The sequence below is a fragment of the Tenrec ecaudatus genome, chromosome 5 (genome assembly GCF_050624435.1).
Source record: "Tenrec ecaudatus isolate mTenEca1 chromosome 5, mTenEca1.hap1, whole genome shotgun sequence".
Taxonomy (NCBI): Eukaryota; Metazoa; Chordata; class Mammalia; order Afrosoricida; family Tenrecidae; genus Tenrec; species Tenrec ecaudatus.
In genome coordinates, this window is record NC_134534.1 from 769,001 (window position 1) to 783,163 (window position 14,163).

At 63.8% G+C, this 14,163-nt stretch overlaps 1 protein-coding gene across 8 annotated transcripts in view; it reads left to right on the top strand.

The window, feature by feature from the left end:
* The window catches only part of PLEC (plectin), a 49,880-nt gene that overhangs the window by 11,695 nt on the left and 24,022 nt on the right, over nucleotides 1–14,163 (top strand). Inside the window, exon 1 of one of the 8 annotated variants that reach the window (XM_075549142.1) lies at nucleotides 3,243–3,347. The exons of 3 other annotated variants lie outside the window; for them this stretch is intronic. In XM_075549142.1, the coding sequence (XP_075405257.1) occupies nucleotides 3,302–3,347 (46 nt within the window). In that variant the 5' untranslated portion in view covers nucleotides 3,243–3,301. Of the gene's footprint in view, nucleotides 1–3,242; nucleotides 3,348–6,355; nucleotides 7,039–9,335; nucleotides 9,433–11,928; nucleotides 12,105–13,453; nucleotides 13,608–14,163 lie in introns of those variants that run through there. 4 more of the 8 variants (XM_075549135.1, XM_075549143.1, XM_075549139.1 and 1 more) reach the window with 4 other exon arrangements.

Below are 14,163 nucleotides of genomic sequence, written 5' to 3' on the forward strand. Positions count from 1 at the left end.
CCCTGGCCTGAGGCAAAGCTGCCTGGGTCTTACGGGGGATGTTCTGTGCTTGGATCGAGTTGGGGGTCTGGCTGGGGTGTGGGTTCAGCAGGGCTGGGCGCCCCAGGGTGTGGGCAGGAGCCTGTGACACAGTGGGCTTGGGTTGTGAGTTGGGCTGCTCACCTCAAGGTCAATGGTTTGAAACCACCAGCTGCTCTGTGAGAGAAAGGCGAGACTTTCCTCTCCTGTAGAGAGTTGCCTCCTCAGAAGCCCACAGGGGCAGTTATAATCTGTCTTGAAGGGTTGCTGTAAGAGTCAACTTGATGGCAGTGAGGTTTTGGTTTTTAGGATGTAAGTTGATCCCTGGAGCTCCTAGAAGCTTCCAGAGGGTTTAGCCTCACCCCGGGCAAGTCTTGGCCCAAGTGGTCTGATATGACCCTAGGTGGGCAAGGAGGACTCACCTTGACAGATTGAGTACCCTTGAGAGGACCCTGCAGGGTGGCCCTAGTAGAACTGAATGGCCCAGGCGCCCTGCTGGCCTGAGGTGCCCAGAGCCAGCTCAGGCCTAGCGTAGTCCCTGCTCCAGCAAGCTGGGGTATAACCCCAGGGATTTACATAACACATAGTTACAATCTAGGACTGGTCAGCAGGGGCCCTGGATGTTGAGGCCAGTGAAAGTTGGGGCTGGTGGGGGCAGGCTTTCTTCTTACCTCCAGTCCCCATCCCGCTTTCTTATGTCCCCCAGTCAGTAGTGTCCCTAATCTCCTGCCCACTGCACCCTGGACACTACCCAGGCCAGTGAAATCCAGGGCCCATGTCCAGCCCCTATAGCCCTCTCCCGCCCAGCTACCCCCCGCTATCATCCCTCATCCTCTCCACTAGCTGTCCACCCTCCATGCGTCCAAGGCCTGTGAGGTTGGCCAGGGCAGGCTGAGGGGCTTCTCCCCGGCCCAGTCCCTCCTTGCAGGTGGCTTGCCTCACAGAAGGACTGCCAGGCACAGACCTTGGTGGGTCTGAGGGGCTGGGCAGAGAGGCAGAGCTGTGCTGTTCTTGGTGCTCTTGGTGTGACCCTCAGTCCACACCCATGAGACCCATATTGCAGAGCAGAGCTGTTTCGTGGGGTGTCCAAGGCTGGTACCCCTGGGAGGCAGATCTTCACACCTGCTTTCCCAAGATCCTCTGGGTGGATTCGGATTCTGCCTTCTGACTTTTCTCCAGCCAGGGAGGGATTGGCGTGGCAGAGCCCAGCCCCAGGGCTGTCCACCCCCTAGTCTACAGAACTTGGGGCATATGACCTCACAAGCCGAGGGGACTGCAGGTGGGGCTCCCTCCATTATGGCTACATAGTGGGCGGTCACCCAAGTGGCATCTCCTGGTGCCTGGAGCCCTTGCTGCTGCCAGTCGCCATCAAGCCAGCTCCTGGTGGCCTGGGTGCATGGAGGAGAGCAGCCTGCAGGGCCGTCTCAGGGGCTGCAGGGTGGTTCAAGGGGGCCACAGGAATGGCTGTGGTTCATTGGTTTTCAGTTGAGAACACCATTGTGGTGCCGCTGGCCTGCCACCATCAGCATCACTGGCTGATGACTTCTACGTCAGCGGTGGGTCTGCTGTCCACAGGCTGTGTCTTACTGTTGAAATGTCTACCCCTTCCACACGGACCCTGGTTTGGGGCACCTCTGGAAAGGAGAACAAACAGCAGCCAGTGTGAGTGGAGCGTGAGATGAAGGGGACTGCCTGGCCTTTCTTCCGGGCACCTCGGGAAGGACCGACCCTGTAGCCTGGGGTCAGACGCAAGTGCTGAACCCTTAGCATCACCCATTGATTCCATTTAGAAAACCAAAAGCCAAACTCAAGGCCATCTAATCAAGGCCGACTCACAGCAACTCAGGGGACCGGGGAGCGCTGTCCCTGTTAGTGTCCTGAGACTGTCTCTCTCTGGAAGTAGAAAGCCCCGCCTTTTCTCCCTTGGAACAGCTGGAGGTTTCTAACTGCTGACCTAGCAGTTAACAAGCCACTGTGGAACAGGACAGCACTGGGGTTCCCGATTCGGGAAACAGCAGCGGAGTGAGAGTGGCTGCTGGGATCTGGATCATCTTCCTGGGGCTACCCCTGATCCCGGCTAGCTGAGTCCCAGCTGTGTGAGAGGCCCACAGCACCTGGTGGTGGGTTGACTAAGTGTCTAAACTGCACCATCCCCTTATGTGGCCAGGCTGGCTGAGTTCAGAGCTGTTGGGGAGAGTCCTGTTTCCTCTGTGCCCTCTGCTGGCTGTCAACCTCCCTGCCCCTACCAGTGCTGTTCCTCACCCTGGCACACCGTGAGGGTCTGTCCAGCACAGCAGGCCAGGGGAGTAAGGGACCAAGGTGTGTGTGCCCGATGGTAGGCACCCTCAAAGCACCCTTTCAGGCCTCCCTGTGGTGCAGGGGTGGTTCCTGGCACGGCATGGGGAAGGGACCAAGGGGCTGACCTTGGCTGGTGGCTGAGTCAATGGTCTGGGGTGCAGTAGAGCCTGCAGTGGTGGTGGGTGGTGGGAAGTGGGAGGCAGGACCAGCAGGACTGCAAGCTTGGCTGTGGGGACTGACTGAGGCACAAGAGTGAACCTGAGCTTTTGACCTGAGCCCAAGGGGTCTTGCATGATGGGGCCCCAAAGATGGGCAGCCAGAATCCTGCTGGGTGCTTTGGTTGAGTGAGCCTCACTGAAGAGGCTGGTGGGAGGTGGTGAGGAGACCATGGGTCGTTTGGGGAGTGGTCATCACAGAGGGCCTACAGCCAGGGGACAAGAGAAGGTGACCCAGGAGAGCCTAGGGGAGGGGAGGGAATCAGAGACAGATACCCTGGGCTGTTGCAGGGCCCACTTTGGGGGCTTCTTGGTAGGAGGTGACTTGTTGCGGCTGGCTGGGCAGGGGAGGGCAGACTTGCAGAGGGAGGCCACACACAGGCCAGAGGTGGGTAGCAACCTGCCCCGAGGACGCCCTGCAGGCTACGCAGAGGGTGACAGAGGGTGACGCTGGCCCAGGGACTGAGTTGTGCGAGGTCTGCTGGCCGAATGCTCCGCCCTCTGACCTGGGGGTGGGCTGGTGTCCACAGGGTCTGGCACCCAGAGCCAGGGACTGGAGGTTGGGGTGGGGGTGGGGCGGTGCATGGCTTGGGAGCATGCGCCTGGGGCAGCCTGTGTCCTGCGCATCGATCGGCCGAAGCCCCGCCTCCGGCGGGCAAGCTCCTCCTCTCACCGGCGGTCCCGCCCCCTGGCTGCGGCGCTGGCCGAGCTGTGCAGTGCGGGGCAGGACACTGCGTGGGCTGCCGGCTGCCCTCAGCCCTCGTGGAGCCATGGACCCCTCGCGAGCCATCCAACATGAGATCAGCTCTCTGAAAGGTGCAGGCTGGGGCCAAGCCCGAGCCCGGGGGCACGCGCCCGAGCCCGGGAGCCTGCACCCGCTTGGTGACCTCCAGCTGGTGCAGCACTCTCCCACCTCGCGGGGCATTGGGTTGGGGGCTGCCACTGCCGGAGCAGCTTGGGGTTGGGGGGGGAAGTTGCGGACCTGGACCCACAGAGGCCCCATGCTCAGCTGTGCCGGGCTGCACCTGGCTGGCCCGGGCGGGCCCAGCGGGATCCTGCAGCTCTGCGGCAGGGTGCGTTTCGGGGACTGGGTGGAAGTGGGCGCGTACCCCCTATGGTCCTCCGGGACTTTCGAGCGTCATCTATCCCCTTCCCCCTTCTCCATCCCCCCCCCTCTGGTGCTGCCGGACCTAGGGGGGGAGGGCGGGGTCCTGGGGGGTCCCTGAGCTGAAGTGCCAGGCTGACTGGCCATGGCAAGCCCACACTGGGGTTCTTTGTCCGAGTTGGGGGGGGTTGATGGCTGCCCCAGGGCTCCAATTGGTTACCCTGGAAACCCAGCAAACCCAGCGGGGGCCCAGAGGAGTCAGACGCCTTCCCTTCCCCTCAGTGCTGAATCAGCAACTGCGGTTGGTGGCAAGGGGGGGAGGCGGGGGGGGGGGGGGGATGGGGGCCTGGGCAGGGTGGAGCGGGGCGGGGCATTCGTTCCTTCATTCCCAGAGCCCCTCTGGCACCAGGCCCTGCAGGGCGGCCCTTTGGGGCCTGTGAGCTGCTGGGTCCAGAATGTCCTGTCCGTCTGTCCCTGCCCAAAGCTTGGGGAGGGGTTCCTGCTGAGCCCGCCCCCTTCCTCCTTTGCGGGTGCTTGTGGGTGGGCCGCAGGGACTGGGGTCAGCTTGGGACCCAAGTGTCTGGGTCTGTGATTGTGGCCTGGAATTATTGGAGGCAGTGTTGGACGTAGCCAATTTGGTGGGACTCATGATTAGATTGGAGAAATCATGTTAGCAACTTGTCAAGGGAGTTTGGTAAGGGCAAAGGGGCACCCAGGAGGTGAATGGGGAGCTGAATTGGACAAAGGGGAGCCTAGGAGGCAAGGGAAGGAGCATGCAGAGGGGTGGAAAAAGAGAGGAACCTGGAGATCAGACAGGGCCTAAAGGGTGGGCATGGGATGAAGCCCAGTTTACTGGGGGTCTGAGCTGTAGGCAGAGGGGTAAGCCCAGGAGTTCAGGGGGTTGAAACCCCAGGAGGCAGGTGGGCAAAGGGAGGAGCCTTGGTAACTTTGGGGGGCTGAGGAGGTCAAAAAGGAGTGGGCAAAGTCCAGGAGATCTGTGGGGGGCACTGAGGGGTAGAAAAAGGGGTGAACCCAGGAGGTCAGTAGGGCGCTGAGAGACAAAAGGGAGCCCAGGAAGTCAGTGGGGCAGGGCTGAGAGGCAGGCATGGGTGGAAGCTCAGGAAATTATTGGGGGACTAAGGAGTGGGAAAAGAGTGGAACGCAGAAGGCCAGTGGGGCTGAGATTTAGACAAAGGCATCCAGGAGAGGCAAGGCAGGAATGGGGGACTTCTGACTCAAGTGGCCTGGCTAAGCCAGCCTTCTGTGACCTGCCTGGGTACTCAGCTGGTGCTGGTCCCAGAGACACAGCCCTGGTTGTGATGGCCACCCCAAGTGCAGCCCTGTTAGCCAGGCCCCAGGCATTGCTGGATGTAGGGGTGTGGTCACTGCCTATCCCGCCCTGTCTTCCTGAGCTGGCACCCCCGGGATGCCAGGGGGTGGGTGTAGGGTTGGAGAGTGGGTAGTGTGGCTTGGAACTGGCCAGGCAGGAGGGCTGAGGGAGCAGTTGGCCTGGTCTGGCTGTGTGTGTGTGTGTGTGTGTGTGTGTGTGTGTGTGTGTGTCCTCTGGGCGCTGCCATGGCGACGGCCCCATAAACCAGCCCCCATGCTGCTGCGTTTTGGCAGTTGGCCATCTGCCTGCCCTCCCCGCCAGCCAGCACCTCCTACTGCGGAATCCCCCACCTCCGCCCTATTATTAACTGGTTCCCTGGTATATTGTACAGTGCTTGGTGGGAATGGGTGTGTCTAGGGGGAGCGGCAGGTCCCAGTGGGAGTCACTATGGCCCAGTCAGGAGAATTGGTGCTTGCTTTTTGGGGACACCCACAGGAAAACAAAGTTGGAACCCTAGTTGTGTTGGGGTATCAATGGGTGTGGCCCCCACGTGGCAGAGCAGCCCCTCCTGGCCCTAGGCAGCTTCCGTAGCCGCTGGGCTGCTCATGGGCGTGGACTCTACTTTGTGTGGCCACCGGAGTGAGTGCGCGGGTGAAGGGGTGCCGGTCTGGGGTGGCTGTGATTAGTAACTCTGAGTCCCTGTGGCAGCTGGCAAGGGGCAGAGATATGGAAGCCCTGCTCAGAGCTCCCTACCCTGAGCCTTGCCATGAGGGGGGGGAGGGGGTGACACTGGTCTGCCCCAGAAGACTGTCAAGGAGGCTCTGGGCCAGGGATGTGCAGGGGGCTCTGCCTGCTCCCCTGCCCAGGGTACAGCTGGCTATGGTGCTGCTGACCATGTATGCTGGCAGCTGCTGCTGCCACTCCCTCTACAGACCTCTGCTCCTGAGACTCCCACCCCCACAGCCTCAAACCCCACCCGGGATCCTAGCTCCAGCCCCTCCAAATTCCAGAATCAGCCCCAAGCGGCCACCCCAGCCACCCGGACTCCACCAGACCTGGAGACCCCATCTCCCTTGAACTGTCTCAGGATCCTTCTCTGCCCTCTCCTCCTGCCCCTGCCCCTTTTTTAATAGTCGCTCTCCACCTCCCTCCTTCCTAGTTCGAGGGACCTTGAAGGATGAGTTTAGAAAGTGATGTCATTTCTGACGCTGGGGCCCTGGTCCCGGAGGGGAGGGGGCCAGCTGTGGGGGTTGGGGCCACGGGTGCCCCCCGCTCCGTGGCCCGGTGGCGTGGGTGGGCGGGGCCGCCGGGTGCTGAGTCAGAGGGGCCGGCCGGGGCGTGCTGGCGGGCCGGCGGCGGCGAGCGGGCGGGCCAAGCCGGCAGGATCACGGGAGCCGGCGCCGGAGCCCCACAGCAGAGCCCGCGCCCTCGTGCTCAGCCCGGCCTGCCCTGCTCGCGCCCGCCACGCGCCTGACCCCGCGCCGCCGTCCGTGCTCCGTCCACGCGCCCCGGAAGCCCAATCCCCGCCGCAGCCATGGTGGCCGGCATGCTCATGCCGCTGGAGCAGCTGCGGGCCATCTATGAGGTTCTCTTCCGCGAGGGTGTGATGGTGGCCAAGAAGGACCGCCGGCCCCGCAGCCTGCACCCCCACGTACCCGGCGTCACCAACCTGCAGGTCATGCGTGCCATGGCGTCCCTGCGGGCGCGGGGCCTGGTACGGGAGACCTTTGCCTGGCGCCACTGCTACTGGTACCTCACCAACGAGGGAATCGCCCACCTGCGCCAGTACCTGCACCTGCCGCCCGAGATTGTGCCGGCCTCACTGCAGCGTGTGCGCCGCCCAGTCGCCATGGCGACGGCCCCGCGCCGCGCCCCCCACGTGCAGAGCGTTCAGGGCCCCGTGGGCTGCCCACTTAAGCGGAGACCGGCCCCTGCCCAGGATTTGGCCCGAGAGGAGAGGAGCGTCTACCGCAGAAAGGAGCCGGAGGACGGGGCGCCTGAACCCCTTGTGGTGCCTGCCACCACCCTGGGGACCCTGGCCCGGCCCTGCCCAGAACCTGCCCCAGCCACAGGTCAGCTGTGCCCTTGCGATGTCCTGGAGGGGTGGGAAGGGGCTGCCTTGGCCGTGTGGGCCCTCAGGCCCTCGTTGTGTGTGTGTGTGTGTCTCCCACTCACACAGGCAGGTGGCGCTCTCTGGGCCTGAGGCTGCGGGGCGCACAGCTGCTCCAGTCCCTCGGGCTCCTCCTCTGTGCTGAGAACCTTCACTGGGCAGGCCCGCAAACGAGGCCCGGCGCCTGGGGCTGGGGCGGGGCTTATGACTGGGTGTGGCCGGCCCAGCTGTCCCTACTCTGGCTCAAGGACTTTCCCCAGCCTGCCCTTCCCCTGATGCTACCTGCTGACTCCTCTGCCCAGAGCCATCTGCATGGGGTGGGTGGGGGCCACACAAAGGGGTGCATGGCCCCTGAACTGGAGGCTCAGGTTGGGCCTTGAGTTTCCCCCTGCAGGGGTGACCCTTGCCTCACATGTGGGTGGCTCAAATGTGTGGTGACTAGCAAGCCTCTTCTATGGGTTCTCAGCTGCCTGGACTGCAAGGTGGGCTGGGAAGAAGGCAGGGCCTTCTGGTGGGCCCTGCCCAGGTGGGAACCTGCCCTTCCAGGGGCTAGAGACCCCTTACTGTAGCCTCTGCAGGCCCTTCTATCCCTGGACCTGTGCTGGCCATGTGTGGAGCCTGAGGGGGTGCTGGGGAGCAGCTCCTGGCAGGAGCTCAGGAAGACTCAAGAGCCTAGTAGATTGTGGGGTGGCACTAGAGGGGCCTTCTGACTCTTGTAAAATGGGGCCAGCAGTGCCCCCTCAGCCACCTGGGATTCAGTGGTGTTTTGGTCAGCACCAGCCGCTTCCTGGTCACTGCCCCTGCAGTCTGGCTGGGGCGGGAGGGTGGGTGCTTTAGCCCAGCTCCCCCCTCCCCACTTTCTCAGACTCATGGTCAAGTTGGCTGTGCTGGGCTGGGCTGGGTGTGGTTGTTTCGGGCATCGCTGCAGCCCCCCCCCCTTGCCCTGCGGCAGTGACTCAGTCTTCCCTTTGCCGCTGGGCTCAGAGTTTCCAACAGGAAATGAGCTCCAGCCAGGCTGAGTCAGGTTGGCGGGTTCCCCCTGTGGACTCCCCTCCTCAAAGAACACCACCCTGTGGGTTCCCCCTGCCAACCCTCTTCCCGCCGGCACCCCTGTGGGCTCCCTCGGTGGACTCTTCTCCCTGGAGGCCCCCTTCTGGGGGGACTCCTTTCCTGCAGTTGTCCCAGGGACCCCTCTATGTACTCCTGTAAGGTTCTCCACCCCATGGGCTCTTGAGTATCAGGAGATGGGGCTAGGTCTGAGTACAGCCCCCAGGCTCTCTCTCCCTCCCTCCATTCTTCCCTCTCAGGGAGCAGGACCCCCACCCATGCCCTGGAGCTGCCTATCAGAGCATCTATATGTGCCAGGCACATACCTGTGATAAACTGCCTGGCCTGGGAATCCTGCTGGGAGCTCCCACCAGTGGCCTGAGGGTGGACATGTGGTGCCAGGCTGCAGCATTGTGTGTGTATGTGACCCAGTTTTTATGCCAAACTGCGGATAGGAGAAGTGGGAAAGACCCCACCTGAACCTTACCCTCCCTCAGGGACCACCCAGCTTTAGAGGGGCCTTTTTCTGGGGCTACTCAGCTTTTTGTGACAGCCCCAAGCTTTGCAGGCATGTCACTTTGCAGGCATGTCACTGTGCAGGCATGCGGGGTCCCCTGTAGACAGTAAGCAGGTGAAGGTGGCTGCTCACCCAGAGGGCCAGCAGAGGAAAGGTGTGGTGACCTACTTCTGGAAGCCGAGCTGCACCGGCTCTTGGCTTGGCCAGCTTGAGGGCCAGGTCAGCTTTGGGGTGTTGCTATAGTAGCACTAAGTTGGGGTTCTCTCCCTGGGGGCAGTGGCTAGAATGAGTCAGGATACCCAGGCCTGAGCTGGTGGGACACAGGCGGGGTGGGGGACTGAGCTGGCAGGCTTTGGGGGGAGGGCATGAAGAAACCAGACATTGGGGCAGAGGGGAAAAAGCCAGTTCTGTTCCCAGGCAACCATGTGGCTAGGCTGTGGGTAACCTGGAATGTGGGTGGGGTGACAGGGACAGGATGGAGGGCCTGTGGCGGGGAGCCTGGAGGGAAGTGGGGGGAGGTTGGGGAGGGGAGGAGTCTGGGTAGGGCTAGCACTCAGGGCAGGCTGGGGGGCCCTGGGGACTTGGTCCCTGGGCTGGGCTGACCCTGCAGTCCCACAGCTCCTGCCCTGCCCACTCACTGACTAAGGGGGGTGAGGAGGAGCTGCTTCCCCTCCCCCCTCTCCCTCCTGCCTCCCACCCTCCCCTCTTCCTGCTCTGTCTTCCTCTCTGCTGGCTCCTGCTGGGCTGCCATGGAACGGTACTGCATGGAAGAATTGATTCAGCTGGGACAAGGTGGGCTTGGGGGGACTGGGCCAGGGGAGCCAGGGTGGAAGCAGCACAGCCTCTGTGGCCATGGGGGCAGCTGGGGAGGCCGGGCTGCTGCACCCTATACATGCCCAGCTGGAGCTCAGGGGTTTGAGGAACCAGGGCCTGCCCGCCTAAGTGCTGCCCTGGGCTGTGGCTGCCCTGGGGTGCGGCATCTGGGAAGTGGGGTTGGCGGCTGTGGGTAGCGAGTGAGTGGCCTGCTGCCATGAGGGGCACTCCTGGCCTGGGCAGAGCCTCTGAGTCACACTTCCTCCCAAGTGCAGCAGGCAGTGAGAGGGCCAAGGCCCGTGCCTGCCTGGCTGTCCCCTGCCAACTGTTGGCCAGCTGCTGCCCTGGGTGCTGGCCTCTCTGGCCTGGCTCTAGGTCTCTGGTTGACTTTAGGGCAGCCTGTGCCCTTGCTGGGCTGCTAGAGTTACCTGAGTTTCTGAAGGGTGGGACCGCCCTGCCCTCCCTATGAGGGCCAGAGGACCAGGCTGCAAATCTTGGCCTTGCCGTACATTCACCATACAGAATGCCTTGGTCATTCTGAGTGCCGAGGTTTGCGCACCTGTATAATGGGTCAATAGCAAGCCAGTGCCGGTGAGTGGCATTCAGCTCTGCAGGGTGCCCAGTGGCTGAGTTGGGGGCAGTAGGTCACCAGGTCTCTCCCTTGAGGTGTGTGGGTGGTAGCTTTTCATCAGTAGCTGGGCACACTGATTGATGACACCACACGTGCGGAGCTGATGGCATATTCATGTCCTTTGCCATCAGGCTGATCCTGACTCACGGTGATCCCACATGTGTAGAGTACAACTGCTCCTCGGGGTCTCAAGGCTGAGACCTTTGGAAGCAGGTCACCAAGGTTTCTCCCAAGGCACCCCTGGGTGGGCCTTTGGCTGGCAGTGTAGTAAGTGTAGTAATGGTTTGTACCCCGGGAGGCCTCGGGCGGCACCGGGCAGTCGGCAGAGGACCTCCCAGTCAGGGTCGCTCAGGATTGAGGTTGGATGATGCTCCCCACACTGGCCGCTCAGCGGGAGCTAAATCCTGGCAGCCCCTCAGTTGGGACAGCCTGCAAGGAGGCCCCAGGAGAGAGGGCAGGACTGGGACCCACCCCAACACACACACCACCACCACCCTATCCCCATGGCCTGAGGCCCGCCCAGAACCAGATGCTGTGGGGGCCAGAGTGGATTGGAGTCTGGGTGGGGCCAAGCAGCCCTCTTTCTGGCTGGGTGAGTGTCCCCCAACACAAGTGCCACCTGAGGTGGGTGCTCTGTGGCTCAACTTCAATGGGGGTTGCTAGGTCTCTGGCCAGCAGCCTGACCTAGGGGGAGTGACCTGTCCTCCCTGGGGCCAGGTGTGGTGTTGGGTGATGTGCGTGGGGCTTTCTGGGAGAAAGGAGACCAGCATGCCACCTTGGTTCTTGCAGAGTGCCCCCACTCGCCCAGGTGGGGGTGGTGGCGAGCCCTCTGTGTGCGTGTCTTGAGCTGTGGGAGGTCACTGGGGCCTACTGTGGGTCCTTATTATTAGAATCTTGGGTGGGAGCCCAGGGGGGTGTCAGGTGGCACTGCCCAGCAGGACCTGGACTCTTGAGGGCAGTGGTGCTCTGCACGTCATGTTCTAAGTCTGGACCGGTGATGGCCCTGCACTCCCTCCCCTGGTATTTATAGCCCCCCCCTCTGGCCCCTGGTCTCCCCTCCCCCCAGACAGGCACTGCTGCTGACAGTGGCTGCTGCTGCCACTCCAGGCTCACTCCCGCCGCCTACGAGGGGCCTGTGACCCTCCCCACACCCCTCGCCCACTCCCTGGCCGCCCTGTGGGCTCCTGTCACTGTCCCCAATGAAGATCGTGCCTGGTAGGTGGGCGCCCAGGACAAGGCCAGGGGCCTGGGCTGGAGGGGAGGGCTAGGCCCACCTGACTTCCCTGTCCAAGGCCCCGGTCTGAAGTCCCATTTGATGGGTGCTGGGATTTGGGGGGGCCCCACTTGTCTCTGAGTGTGTTTGGGTCAGCTGCAAACTGTAAGGGTGGGGCAGGCGGCAGTGTCGGTATTGGCATCCGCCCTGGGCACCTGTCACCAGAGGGCACCCTTGGAGGAGAGCTGGGTGCTCGGGCACCTTGGGCCCCCTTCTTGTAGTCGGGCTATGGGGGAGGACTCGCCAGGCAGCCCAGGCTGTGCTGGGGGGGCTGTGTTGGCCATGGCGGCCCTGCAGGCCCCTCCTCCCGGCGGGTGTGGCCGCGGGTAGGCAGGGGTTAAGGGCCCTGCTAACCTTGAGCGCCATCGCGGGCACTGGGAAAGCTGAGCTGCTTGAGAAGGGCGGGCGGTGGGGACGGCGCCTCCGGAGGGCGGGTGGAGGCGGGCCGGGATCCCAGCTGGTGCTGCGGGTCAGGGCGAGACCGGGGTGGGCAGCTGAGAGCAGAGCAGCGCCGTCGCGTCGCTCGGGGCGTCCCTTCCATGCAGGGCGTGGGTTAGCGGTTCCTGACGCAGGGCGCACTCGCAGGGCGGTGCCCGCCTACTCTCCCCTCAGCCGGGCTGGGTTGCCCCGCAGCAATGGACCCTTCTGGCAACCTCTTTCCCTCCCTGGTGGTCGTGGGCCATGTGGTCACCCTAGCTGCCGTGTGGCACTGGCGCAGGGGGCGCCGGCTGGCGCAGGAAGAGGAAGGTAAGCGCAGTCGGGGGCGACCAGGGCCACTGTCAGGGCCCCCACCCCAGCCAGGGGTTTGGGGCGGGACGGGCCGAGGGGCCGCCTCCTTCCCGCCCACTCGCCGCTCCCTGTGCCCTCCCCTTCCTGTCCGAGCTAAACAACAGCACGTGTGTGCGACCAGGGGGCCACTGGCCGCAGCCCCTTCAGACCCCTGGCTGCCCTAGGAGCCACCGGGGAGCGCCGGGCAGTCAGGGAGGCTGAGGGGCTGGGCGGGGCGTGGGGGAGGCTGGATGGGCCAGGCCGGAGTGGGGAGGGGGTCCCGCGTGTGAGGGAGGTCTGTCTGTCTGACCCGGGCAGTGCTGGAGCGGCCTACCTCCCGCCCGCAGCCCCTCCCAGCGCCCTGCCGGGAACTGGGTGAGCGCAGGTGAAAGTCAACACAGAGACTGACAGGTGCAGCATGCACGCAAGCGCGCTGCTGGGGCCAAGCTGGGGAGCGGCTCCAGGGCGCAGAAGGGTCGCCACCCATACCTCCAGCCCCAGACCCCGGGCCTGAGCTTTGCCCTCTGGCACCGCCCTGGGCCCTGGGGGTGGGCAGGCTGCCAGGCTCCCTTCTGCCCTCACTGTCCTAAGGTCTGGCCCAGGTGGCCGTCACCCGGTCCAGGAGCACTTTCGGCCCCCACAGGGCACTGTGCGAGGGGCACGTTGAGGCAGTGTTGGGGTGGACACCCACTGCCCTCGGGGAGTCCAGCACTGGGGGGCTGAGTCAGGGCAGCGCAGTGGGGGAGGACCAGAGGCCGTGACTCAGCGGCAGCTAGTCCCTAAGGATGGCCACTTCTCATGGGCGTTTGGGTTAGCAAGGAAATGCCAATCCCCTTTGTCCCCCCACCTCTGAAACCACACGGGCAGCCCCTTGCCAATAGTTTTGGTTAGGAAGGAAATCCCTCCTCCCTCCCCCCCACCCCCGTGCCAGACAAAGCATCAACTTGTGCTGTGCTTATTCTGCTGCCCCCGCCCCTCCCGGCGGCAAGCTTTCCTTCCATACCCCCTTCCCAGGGCGAGCCCTAGGTCCCTCAAACCCTCCGGGATGCCCCTCCTTGCTCCGGGGATGCCCCCCCACTCCAGAGTACCCCTTCCTCCTCCAGGCCCCACCCTTCCTGCTCCAGGGTCCTCCTCCCTGCAGATGTCTCGCACACCAGGGAGTTTCCCTGGCTTGGCATTGCGTCGGGGGCTCCCTCGCAGCATTGGAGGGGCGGGGCGAGGGGCGGGGCGGGGGCAGGTTCCTCTGGTCCAGCGAGGGGCGGGGGAGGATGTGGTGAGCGGCTGGCAGCCCGGCTCGAGGCCTCGGCTGGAGACTCGGAGACTGTCGCCCGGGTGCCGGGCTCATGGCTGCAGCCGGGACGTGGGGGGCGGGGGGCGCCTTCGCCGCGCAGAGGGAGGTCGTGCTGGAGCGGCTGTGCTGGCTGGACGGGGGCAGTGAGTGGGCCCGCAGGGCCTACCTGTATGGGCAGCTCTGCTGCGTAGGTGGGTGCGCCCCAGCGCCGAACTGGGATGGGGTGGCTTGGACCCGGGTAGCCCCGCCTCCGCACCTTTACGGAAGCACCTGGCAGTGGGGGTGGGGTGGTATCCCCTGGCACTGGGTGACTGGTCCTGGTTGCAGGCATTCAGCTTTAGCCTTGAGTGCTAGGGAGGGAGGTGTCGTCGTGGGAGGGCTCTGACCTTCAAAGTAGGAAACCCTCCTCCCGCACAAGCTGTCCCAGGCTTTATGGCCACAGGGAGGGGTTCCTAGCCTGGCCCTCTGCTAGCTGGGAGGTGTCTGTATCCACACTTGTTTAGGGGCAATGGCATGCTTCAGAGGGCGTGTGTGTCCCTGTAGGGCCACTGGACTAATGGCTTGGGTGAGCTGCCTAAGGCCAGCCTGTGCTGGGGACTCTGGGGCAAGTGGGGGTCCCCAGCTGAAGTAGGGTGGGAGCAGAACAAAGCTCATGGCTGTGAGGGAGGGGTACTAGAGAACATAGACTTCAGGGGTCGAGGGTGAGGTGCTGACTACTGGTGAGAGGCAACTAGGAAGTGTAGCTAC